Source organism: Polyergus mexicanus, unplaced genomic scaffold, assembly GCF_030449975.1.
Source record: "Polyergus mexicanus isolate NDT 795.1 unplaced genomic scaffold, iyPolMexi1.0 SCAF_12, whole genome shotgun sequence".
Lineage (NCBI taxonomy): Eukaryota > Metazoa > Arthropoda > Insecta > Hymenoptera > Formicidae > Polyergus > Polyergus mexicanus.
This window is the reverse complement of record NW_027223332.1, coordinates 3,546,702-3,559,733: the sequence shown is the minus strand read 5'-3', so window position 1 is coordinate 3,559,733 and position 13,032 is coordinate 3,546,702. Positions and strand designations below refer to the sequence as shown.

General features: G+C 31.5%; 1 protein-coding gene across 5 annotated transcripts in view; it reads right to left on the bottom strand.

The window, feature by feature from the left end:
* The window catches only part of Fife (regulating synaptic membrane exocytosis protein fife), a 281,898-nt gene that overhangs the window by 54,159 nt on the left and 214,707 nt on the right, over nt 1-13,032 (bottom strand). For all 5 annotated transcript variants that reach the window (XM_070304866.1, XM_070304868.1, XM_070304869.1 and 2 more), the window contains exon 15: nt 11,691-11,749. In XM_070304866.1, coding sequence (XP_070160967.1) covers nt 11,691-11,749 — 59 coding nt within the window. The remainder of the gene's footprint in view (nt 1-11,690; nt 11,750-13,032) is intronic.

Below are 13,032 nucleotides of genomic sequence, written 5' to 3'. Positions count from 1 at the left end.
ATAACTTTTTAATAAACAATAAACGACGTTTAAAACCTCTTAAAGGATAGTGACCTTGACAATATATGTCAAGGTCAAAGTCATTGGGACTGAATCCGTCAATATGGATTGTTACCATTTTATCATTAAAAATAGATTGATTTTACATAAAGTTTATTTAAAATTATTATAAAATTTGCATTTATTTTATGTTGGAATATTAATATAGTATTAATGTCGCCATTTAATATATCCATACTATTATGTTAAATTAACACAAAAATTAGTGTGGACGTTTGGGATATGCCATATATATTAAATTTAAATCAAATTTTCCAATTGTGCTTAACTCGATAAAATAATTGAATTTTTTTTTTAATTTCTATTTTAATATTCAATTTTCATTTATATGTTTATTACATATATTTATATATTTATTACATACTCTTCTGCTTATATTTGAGAGAGCAGGCTGCATTATATAAAAGCTTCCTTTCTCTTTCTAATTTTGGCGCAGCGTATTGCATATCATACTACTTGCTATGACACGCGCGAAATTAAATGTTTGATTAGATATTTCATATCGTTATTCTAATGTTTTCCCCGCATCGTTAATTACCAGAGACGAATATAAACATGTAATTTTTTTGCAAGATAAACCAATTATTTCAACGATATTAATATGCCAATTAAATGTCATGTCATATTTTCTCGCGCATTGCGTGAATATATCCGCAAACTCGACGCTCACGTGATCGTTCCTTGCAAACAACGATCATTCTACGTCACGCGTTTGCGACGAGTCGTGGTTCTCTTATGTTCTCGCTTGCTGTTACCCGTCTTCAAACAAATTCCAGACGCAAATGTGTATCGAATGTGTCGAATCTGACGATGGGCATTATCGTCTCGTTGCATCAAATCAGCTCATACGATCGATGCATCTTGTGATACAGCTAGCGCCAGACTATACGCATATTAGCAATTCGTGATTCGTAATGCGCAATTCGTGAACGGTATAAAGAAATCTGATTGGTCGAACTTGGCGAATCTTCCATCTAGATTATTCATGAATTATAAACGAATCGCGAATACACGCATAGTCTGGCACTAGCTTAACAATCTATGCCCGCGTTCGGCCGAATCAGCGTTCGTTATTGGAGGAATCCCTTGTCTGATACGAGATATCTCACAATATTCTCTCGATCTTTGACAATGCTCCTTTATTCAATATCCGGATATCGAGAAACCTTGGAGGGATGCCATCAAAGGTGGATCGCCACGATGGAGACGAGCAATCTCGCTCAGCTAAGAATTTGCATTAACGGTCGCGTCCGATGATCGGTAGTTTCCGCGCGATTTTGGTCATGCCAATTCCCACGTGATTTTACGCCAGTTCAAAAACGTGTTACACACAGCAAGCCGCAACGTGTCGCATTTTATTGCACTTGATTTTTTTTTACTTTTTTATTTTGGTATATCAATTTGACCGCTCGAGAACTGCCAAGTGCGTTTTCCGCCACGTGTGTGATCGGCTCGTGTGACGCCGGCTCGTAAAAGAATATACGCGTATTTCGCGAATGTTATTGAGTGTTCGGAAATACCGAATAAATGTACGGACGATTGTTTCAACTTGTAAACTGTGATCCGTGTGAACGCGAATGTATCTTGACTGTATACGTCAACTGTGTATGTATGCGATTGACATCGATCATGTTCTGCCAAATTGCCATCCAATCGAGTTTTTTTGACAAATACGCATGTTTCGCGCATGTAATCGAGTGCAACGAGACATCGAGGAGTATCGAAGGATTGAAATAATGATATTGCTCGTTTACGATGTGTGATAACGTTAAGTATTCATACGCTATTTACTTGCTGCCGAATTACAATTTTTATGTACATTTCTTCTGATGTTAAGGGACAGAATATTCCCCTCATTTTAATATTTCATATTTTTTTACAACTGATTATAATTAAATAAAAATTAATTTATTGTCAGAGAAATCACCAAAAAAAAAATTACATTTTGTAAATGTGATTATTTTCTAAGTGATACAGTGAAAATTTTTTAATGTTAAAATTTTCATAAAATGCATAATACATATAATTTAACCAGCATATAAATATATAATCAACAAAGTTCATCGATTTTGGCATTTTACACGCACACTCTCGCAGATACTTTTGGCTATTTCAAAAAATATTTTAATATCCAACGCACACGTAGCACAATGCTTTTACCATAAGATCGGGATGGAAAGAAAAATACATTCGATAGTTTTAAGAAAGCTGCGTCCTAACCATCGAAAGCATCTAATTCTAAACATAGTAGCGATCTTAGCCTTATTCAATAATCGTATTGAAAACATATAATTTCGCTTATAGACATACCCGATCAATCTACACGGATATCATTTAATTCTTTAACATTCATAAAGGTAGAAATTTGTAGGTAATATTCCGTTTCTTTCAGCGAAGAATGCATATGTATATACATATATACCTGATACAAATCAATTTATAAAATTACGCGATGGCATATGTAGTGCACATAACAATTATAATTTGAGATATGGAATATAATATCAATATATCTTTGTCTAATGTAAAAAAATTATATCATAAAAATAAATTTCTATTTTGGTAATATTCAAAAAATTGAAAAATTTAACTGAACAATTTAAAAGAAAGTGACATATATTTTATAAAAATACTTATATAATGTTATCATTGTTATAAATATTTATAATACATAAAATTTATAATATATAAAATTTATAATTATAAAATATAAATACATATGCCTATAATATATACGTGTGCGCAGAGAACAGTGTTAAGACTCTTATTAAGTTAGACTCCCCACCAGCGCTAAATAAGTTCTAACCTGGATTAAAATTAGGTGCTAATAAGGTGCCAAAGTCAAAATCATTAGGTGGTCAAAGTGTTTGGTAGAAAATTATACAATAGATACTGAGGGCGGCTGGCTTAAACATTAAGCTGGCCTCCCCATACAAAAAAAATATATAAATAAAATAATTATTTAAAAAATAAATACATAATAATTAGGTACTAATTAAATGCTCTCAGAAATCGTTAAGAAACATCCAAAATAAATTTTTTTATACCACTTTACTCTTGTACGGCGGTAGGCATGACCGACGTTTCAGTTCAAAATCCTGCTAAACGGATCGAGCATTTAATTCGGCGTTTACATATCTTGATATAATATATTTAAAAGAATATTTTAATACTAAAAACTTTTGAGCATTCTAATTTTTTAATGTTACTTTATATTTGTATCAATTATCATATTTGAGTCAAGCGACAAAAGTAAAGTGATATTAAAAAATTAAGTGCCCGATAGTTATTGGTACCCAAATACTGATTAATTAAGATTATGTCAAGATATCTAAATGCCGAATTAAGTATTCGATCCATTTGGCAAGATTTCGAACTTAAATGTCGATCGCGCCTACCGCCGTACAAGAGTAAAGTGGTATTAAAAAATTAGATGCTCGATAATTATTTGTATCGAAATATTTGTTAATTAATATTATGTCAAGACATCTTAACGCCGAAATAAGTGCTCGATCCGTTTGGTAGGATTTCGAACTTAAACGGTCGCGCCTACCGCCATACAAGAGTGAAGTGGTATAAAAAAAATTTATTTTGAATATATCTTAACGGTTTCTAAAAACACTTAATTAGCACTTAATTATTATGTATTTTTTTTTTGAATAATTATTTTATTTACATATTCTTTTGTACGAGGGGGGCCAGTTTAATGTTAAGCCAGGCTTCCCAGTTTTCATTTACTTTTCTTCCAAACGATTTAAGCACCTAATTTCGAACTTTGGCACCTTATTATCACCTAATTTTAATCTAGATTAGAACTTATTTAGCGCTGGTGGGAGAGGCTAACTTAATAGAGGTAGTGTTGGGCGTTATCCGAATAAATTTTTAATTTAATAATGAATATTTTGTTATTCATTATTCATTTATTCGTTATCCGATTTCAATTCGTTACTCATTTATTCATTATTCGAAAAAGGAAACTTATTATTCGTTATTTATTATTAGTTATTTTTTATTATAATTTGTTATTTTTTATTCCAAATAAAAATTATTTTTGTATGTAAATAAATAAAATATATAAATATTTTTTTATAACAATTTTTTAAATGATTGCTTTGAAACTAAAGGATGTTCAAATATTTTATTTAATCTTTAAAGGAATCTAATATTTCATAATCATCGTTTTCAATTTCTTTATTAAGTTAATCCTTATAGCGACACATAAGCGTTAGAAAATCTAGCTAGTTTGTTTACTTAGTCCAGAAGTCAACAAACAAAGGTGATATTAGTTCCTATCAGTCTAACCACAACAGCGTTATGCAGCGGTTTAAAGTTTTTGACTGCAAATCATTTATTCATTTAACTTTAATTTTATTTTATTGGTGATCTGTATTTTTTTCTTTTTCTATTGTGACTATGGACGTTGAGGATGACGAAAGCAGCAACATTCGTGGTAGCTTCGGGTTTTCGGCTTTAGATTTGAATATCACGGCCTTTAAATTTAAATAAAAGTCATCGAGAAAAATTTATTCGTCTTTTTATTTAAAAATTTTGGATAAATTCCATTTATTCGCAGATAACAAAATGGAATTTATTCATTATCGTTTTATTTCTTATTTAAAATAAATTTTGCCCAACACTGGATAGAGCAGAATAAATTCAAAATTTTTCTTCGTTTGCACAATCTAATATACGGTTCAAGTATAATATTTGTAAAAAGGATTATGGAGTCGATATGTCATGCTGTTCTCTTATTACAAATGACACTTCGTATTAGATACATGCCCCTTGCACTTCAACGAGCTTTATATCCTATGGATGCCTATTGTTCCAACTGTAAAAATCTCGCGAGAGATACAGTGGTCCATATAACAAAGTTTATAGTCTATAGTCTACTTTATAATCTAGCCTATAGATTAAGTAATATTTACATTGCCGATCGCGCGCGCAAGATGATCGGCTTGATGTCATAAGATATATTTAGGCAGAACCGCGTCACAATTATTAGCGACACAATTAAGTCAAAACCTGAGCAAATCTAATTTTCGCGATTTTGATATAACTTCAAAATCCTTCTAATTTATTTGAATAAGTAAAAAGCAGCAATATGTTTTCAATTGTTTGCGTTTATGCGATACAGGAATAGGACAAAAGAAAAAATGTATAAACATTACGCAAAACAATTAGGGGAACGGTTTAAAACGTGCAAATTTTGCCGATATTTGAAAAGCCATATCTTAGCTTGGAGAAATCGTAGGATAATGTTTCTTGGCGGTTTTAACGAGTAAAGCCTCGACTTTAAGATGGGTAGGGTTATGGAGCCAAGAATACCACCATATGGGCTTTGAAGTGGGAAACTTCCCTTTAAAATGGCGCAAAGAACATTGCTCTACCGTACCTAGGAGCCGAGTGTGTGTGTGTGTGTGTGTGTGTGTTTGCGCGCGCGCGCGTTTGTTTGTGCGTGTGCGCGCGCGCGTGCGTGTGTGTGTGGGGGTGGGTGGGTTGGGTATCATGCACCAGAGAAAGTTTGGAGTCAGTAAATACTGTGGAAATGACAAACCATGGGATCCTAATCTCTGCATGTAATAACACACACACACACACACACACACACCACACACGCGCACGCACGCACACACACACATGCCATATACGTGATGTGCAAAATCCAATCGAGCAACCTCCTTGTGGTGCACATTGTATAACGCGAATGCCGGCGGTATTATCAAAAGTTTTGCAAAATGCAGAGGTGATTATGAAACCTGATAACTCGGCTCCTAGGTACGGCAATGTTCTTTGCGCCATTTTAAAGGGAAGTTTCCCACTTCAAAGCCCATATGGTGGCATTCTTGGCTCCATTCCTGCTTTTACCATGGGCGGCTACGAAGTCATAACATTTCCAGAATATTTTCACGATCTGTTTTTGGCCCTCACAAACAAAACAGTTTGATGAGGCAAATAATTCAACTCTACCCGTCTTAAAGTCGAGGCTTCACTCGTTAAAACGCGCCAAAGATCATTATCCTACGATTCCCCTAAGCTAAGATATGGCTTCTCAAATATTGGCAAAATTTGCAAATTTTAAAGCGCTCCCCTATTTGTTTTACGAAATGTATATATATATATATATTTTTTTTTAATTTATGAAATTGATTAAAGCCAGGTTTTGACCAAACAGCATCCACTTTTATCGCGGATGCACGCCGGTTAAAGAAAAAAATTATTTGTCAAATACTTTATCAAAACACCCAATATATAATCTAAAATACTAAAATACTAAATTCAGTATTCTCCTATATATTCCGTGCTTTACAATCGCTTCTACATCTCTGAAGCATGCGTTAATATCTAGAAGCCGTGTGAATTTCCGCTTTCGCTCGTTCGCTATCTCGAGAAAAAACAAAAAAGTAATCTGGAAACGAGAGTGATTCTGTAAAAGTTTTTTTTCATATATTTAAATACAATATCTATGTATAATTGCAGTAGGCCTAAAGAGATATATTGATGTGTTTCATACGATTTCATATGATAATTAAAAATATTTTTACTTTTAATTTATAATAAATTTATATAATAAAATAATTTTTAAACATGATAACATAATGAAACACACGTACATGTGTGTATGTGAGAGCATCAATATATTATCTTTAAAATAGAAATATGGCTACATAAATGTGCAAACACATTTACTATAATATTAAAATGAGAGGTAATTGACAAAAATACAGATTTTTGTAAATTAAAACTTATTTTGATCACTTGTTCCCAGATTCTCATATAATAATCTCGCAATTGATATTAATTTTTCGCGCAAATAGAGGTTTCTCATAAAAATCCTCAAAGGCAATACGAGCAACGCGCTGCTCACACGGTTTTTCTACGATTGATTGTACGAAAGCTTTTCTCATTCTTCAGACAGAAATCGGTTGCGGTGTCGCGTTGCAAAACCGACGGACGGAGGTGTTCATAAGCTCGCGTTTAATCAATATAATTATACACCCGACCGATTCGTGTATCATGCTCATTTACGATAATTAAAGGAGGAGACCGATCGAATAGTGTTGCGTCGAAATGAACCAACGACGCATCGGCAAACAATCAAATTAATGGCTATGCGTGAACGCGTCAGCCGAGATCGGGGAAGAATAGGGGTAATTCGATTGCTTGTAGATTAATTATTTTAACACGTGACAGGTCTCGGTAGCATTCGAAATTTTGTATGTTAATGATGCTTGGAAAAAGAGAAAAAAAATTGAAAGAACTTTTAATTTTAAATATTTCGAAACGAGAAATTTTAGATATATTGAAATATGCATTCTATGGTAAATGTTTACATTAACTTACACCTTACGGATCGTTTTCATTTTTATATATATTATAGAGGGCACATTCCTAAATAACACGCACTTTGAATTTTGTGGCGCTCTTTTTTGGTTCCAGAGATATATAATTTTAAAGTTTCACAGTTTTAATGCTTTTTCTGTTATGAAATAAGTATTAATAATGTTTGTTTATATTTGTGTAAAACTGACGTGGAAAAAGTGTTTGTTTACATTTCCGGAAACAAAGCTCCTTGAATTTTTCCATTTTCTATACGAAGCGAGATTCAACGCAAACCTATGTATCTAGTTTCTTAAACTAGGTGGAATCCCCTCGCAGGGTGGGGCGGAATACACTGCCTTCACGCATATACTTTTTAATGCGTAAATATAAAGTGGAAAGTTGTAAACCCAAGTAAAACCTTACTTTACATTAAAAAGTATATGCATAGAAACAGTATGTTCCGCCCACCCCCTTCCCCCTGCGGGGAGGCTCCACTATCAAAAAACTAGACACATAGGTTTGCGTTGAACCTCGCTTTACGTGGAGTAGCAATTGTGAATAAGTATAATATACAATTTTTTATATCTTATTAAATGATATTTATTTTATAAATCATTTGTAAGAAAATATACATCTGCCAAAATGTTAAAAAATTCATCAATACGTTTATCATAATTAAATTGACATTTAAATAAAAACTCGTAAAAAAAAAATCCTTAGCGAAAATATACTGACAGTGACGCAAATGTAAACAAAGAAATATAAACACGCAAGTAAGATATAATGAAAAAATCGAAATAAATGCAAAAATTATGATACTTCAAAATCGTATATCTCTGAAACGAAAAGAGAGCGCCACAAAATTCGAAGTGCGTGTTACCTAAGAATGTGCCCTCTATAATATATGTAAAAATGGAAACGACCCGTGAATTAATGTAAACATTTACCCGTAAGTTAATGTAAATATTTACCCATTCTGTTAATTGGTTCACATTTCGATGAAAAACTTTAATGTCCTTTAATTGGAGATGTTACGAACAAGTTTTTATAGATAATAAGATCAATCCCTTTGTTTATTAATATTTACCATAATGCTATTTTTCAATAATAATAACAACAATATATACAAGATTCCATATTTATGCATATCTCTTTAAACAACAAGAAATTACAATAATTATGCTATACGCAATTGTTTTAATTTTTATCATTTACTTTATAATCGCATTAGAAAATACATTAATTTTTTTTATTATAGAATTTTTCATTGTATAACCAAATAAGAGTTCTAATAAGAGATCTAACTCAATTTCTATGCTTTTATTAATATTTTTTGCAATCCTGGAATATATAAAGGAAAGGAACACCCCCGCGATTACGCCGAAGAAAACGAATTGGCATACACCGTAACGCGCATTTCTGCTAGTGATTGTACGAGTGCTACTATATGGTCTATAAAGGAGCCATATATATGTAATGTCTTAATAAATTTAAGTTCTCGAGTCGTATCAAATTCTACCATCGATATCAGATGGTAGAAACCAGTGCCGTCAATTCAAAAAATTTCATATATTTTAATTAATCAAAAATACTGTTGATATACATGATTTTACATAAAACTCTATAAATAAATACGCAAATATATAAATACGCCAATATAAAATCAATATTATTCTATGTTTTTATATGCTTTTTTTAATTTTAATTTTTATATTTATTTTTATATTTATACATAATGTTAAACTACTTTTTTAAGTATAGCTCTTCAAGATTCATATCTTTATAAAAATGTTTTATAATTTTTGTAAAAATGTCAACTGTGATCATATAACGTAGGGGTATCTGTCTTCAGCAATACATTTGTTAACTATAAATTATAAATTTATAGGAACATCATAAGGTATATTATGTAGATGTTGAGTAACTTTAAAGATAAACAGGCCGGCGTAATAATTGCGACATTCTTGTAGCATATTTTTCAAAGTTCGTTACTGCATACTATTCGAATATACAAACGGCTAAGATCGCTATCGCCGATTGAAAAACAGCATACATAGTGTACATATTATGTGGTATTAAAACAGCGTATTATCGGATATTCACGGCACTGGTTGAACCTGTTGTCTTTTTCTCTTTTTTACTAGCTATAATACACAAAAACAGTTTTTTCCTTAAGTTTCATCTGATAGGTGATTCGAAGAAATTTTTTACAACTGCGATAAGAAGATAATTCCGCTAATAATTTCACTTATCCTTGCTAAAACTCTCACGTCTGATAGGATACTTTATGATCCTTAAATCACAACGATAATGAATAAAAATGACAAAAAGGGTTGAAGCAAAATGAAAACAATTAGCAATAAATTCTTTGTAACTCACGTAGGCGGCTAATGATATATGTTAATCGCTATATTCTCGTCAATTTTTATCCTTTCGTGCCATTTTCGTAAAAAAGGAAAGAAATATACTGATTGTAAAATCTCGATTTTTTTGAATATCGAATTTTATATATATATATATAAACATTTGAAAAATTTCGCGATCCATCGAATATATATATATAAAATTGAAAAGCATTCAATTCGATTGATCTTTAATATGCAGTAATTAGTAGTTTTTGATTTTTAACAACAATTTCGAGTTCGTATGATTTTAGAATTTGTGATAAAAAGGAAAACAGTATAGCAAAAACTAACGTAACTTTCTAAATATTCTATATATATATATATATATATCACTTTTTGTTATCACTTTTCTTCGATTAATATCGCATGAAATGCGCGGTTGTGTGATAATCTCGTATTTTTACTATCCATAAAATTTAGAAAATTACGTTAGCTTTTGCTATACTGTTTTTCTTTTTATCACAAAATCTAAAATTATACGAACTCGAAATTGTTGTTAAAGATCAAAAACTACTAATTACTACATATTAAAGATCAATCGGATTGAATGTTTTTCAATTTTTTTTTAATTATCTAATTTCTCAAAAATATTTTTGAAAGTAGTTTCCTACTCGTCTTTATCGTCGTTAATTATCTTCGTTTTTTTATGGACAGACTTCTCTTTCATTAGATGCGATCTTCGAGACTTATCTGACGACAATGCGAAGAACATGCTCGTTTCGTTTTGCCGAGGAAAAAGAACACCATAGCTAATTACATCAATATACATACAATATTTACATGTAGCGGTTTTCGCGCACAATCAGTGAAAATGCGCAGTTGAACTGTGTCACATCGTGTTTTACTGAGGTAAAATCAACATGATTTAAGTGCTTTTACTTTTCACGAATAATGCTCGGTCAGAATACCAGAGTATCTTTATCAGCTTTTTTTAAGCACCCACTGACGTTCAGATAAGATTGTCGGTCCGTGAGAAAGATGTAAGTTGGGAAGCCATTCGGCTATTAGATCGAAAAGTTGAGTACCCGAATAATTCAAGATTGAACTAAATAATGCAACAATTAGTGTAAAAATAAATGTTTCTGATATATAAAAAATTATATCACATATTCATCACAGAAATTTGGCATGATTATTTGTATATTAATATCAACATTAAGATAAAACTTGTTGTTATAGCAGAGATGCGTACAGATATTAAAAATTTAATTCACAGTTGTAAAATGGCAATTAACTGTAAAATTTTTTACGAAATAGTATATAAAAAATTAAAAATTTGAACTAAATTTGAAATTTGAGATAAATTTTTGTTTAATTTCCTATTGCACAAAAAAATTGCAGCGAATCCACAGAAATGAATAATTAGTCGAAGAGTCGAAGATGTAAATCAATCATACTGTTTTTTAGGCGACAAAATTGATTGATTCATGGACATTTCGATTGCGATTACCATATTTTTTTTTTTAATTATTCGTGACACTTTCGACACGCTTCGGCACATTCACGTAGCTCGTTCACTTTAACTGATTCGCATTGACGCTGAAGCCGCGGTCTCACGCACTCATCTACACATGTCACCTGTCACATCTGCCTATCCGTCGTTTACACGCGTGCACAATCAATTCGTGTTCATATACGGCTAATACGAATAACACGTATTATATTATATGTACAAAAGCAAAGAGAGGATGCGTGAGGGAGAACGCCTTTTTCTTTTCATTCAGTTGCTCCCTTGCGCTTTTCTCTTTCTTTTCTTTTCCTTATGCTCGTATTCTCGGCTTTTAAGCGTGCTTATCCCCGAGTCTGCGTATGCATCGTGTACATCGTGTAGGGTAATGAAAGAAAGAGAGAAAGAGAGAGACGATCAATGCGTGTAGATGTCAATTTATCAACTCGTTATACCGGCGTTTTTGGCAGTTTCCTGCGCGTCGGCGACGAGGGTGTTTTGTCCGTTTCGGTTTCTGCAAAAATATTTCAATATGCATCGTATCAGTAATAACACTCAGTTATAATACTCCTGCAATCGTTTTCCCGAGGGGTATCTCACTGTCACAATACATGTACATTTTTTTCTGGAATTACTTACGCATTACGTCGCATTACTTCGTATTGATTTATGTAGTATAAGTCCTATAGCACAAAATAATAACAACCCAGACAAGTTTAAAACGTCTTAAAAAGTAAAAATGATGTCATTATGACGTCTTTAGAAGGTCTTTCAGATACGCGTAAATAATTTTCTCAGTCAAATTTATGATGATTATTTATCAATATTTCAGATAAATAGATAACCGCAAAAAAATAATTTTTTTTTAATTTAATAAAATAAATTAAAAATAAGGTATCATTGGTAAAAAAATCGACACTATGTTAGTTTTTTGTTACAAAATACGACCGACTATCTACAGATAGATTGTTATGAGTAAGAGGGATGTCCAAAGAAATGTCTCAAAAATATGTAAAACGAAAAAAAAAAATAATATAGGAGCCGTGCATAAGATTAATCTTTCAACTGTAAGATTAATCTTTCGACTGTAAAATTAATCTTACGCACGGGCTCCTATTAGCCCGTCATATATCATTGTTATTTAACATTATAAGTCTTTATGATTTTATTATTATCAAAAAAAAAACTAAATAAAAAGAGTGCCAACCTAAGGGCCAATAAACAAAAGAAAAAAACTCAAAATAATGACCTTCTATCTAAAAGTACATCTTCTACGGTTGAATTCGGATGTGAATTCGTCCTTTGAATTACTTAGAATTACACGATGCATTATATGGAATTACTTGGCTAATTCCCGGTAATTCGCAATACATGTACAAATTTTTAGTGAGTGAGACATCCCTCGCGTTTTCCACGGTGACTATGATGACGATGTAATAATGATTATTGAAAGTCATTTCTTTAATTCGCTTCGTGTGAATACAATCGTGTAGTAAAAACATATATTGTATATTGAAAAAATTATTATTCTAGAGCTTGCAGAATTAAATTTTTTGGATATGTAGATCAATAATGATAAATTTAATATTGTGTTATAAAATGTGAATAATCTAAGATATTTATAATGTATTGTATATATGTGTAAATAAAAAATTCAGGGATATATTAGTATTAAATATATAAAAAATGTGGAAAATTTAGGGACATGTGGCATGTATATGTGTACGAATGCTACACATTTCACATTATAAAAATAACAATCAAAAAGAAGATTTAAAATTTTTAAAACTACTTAAA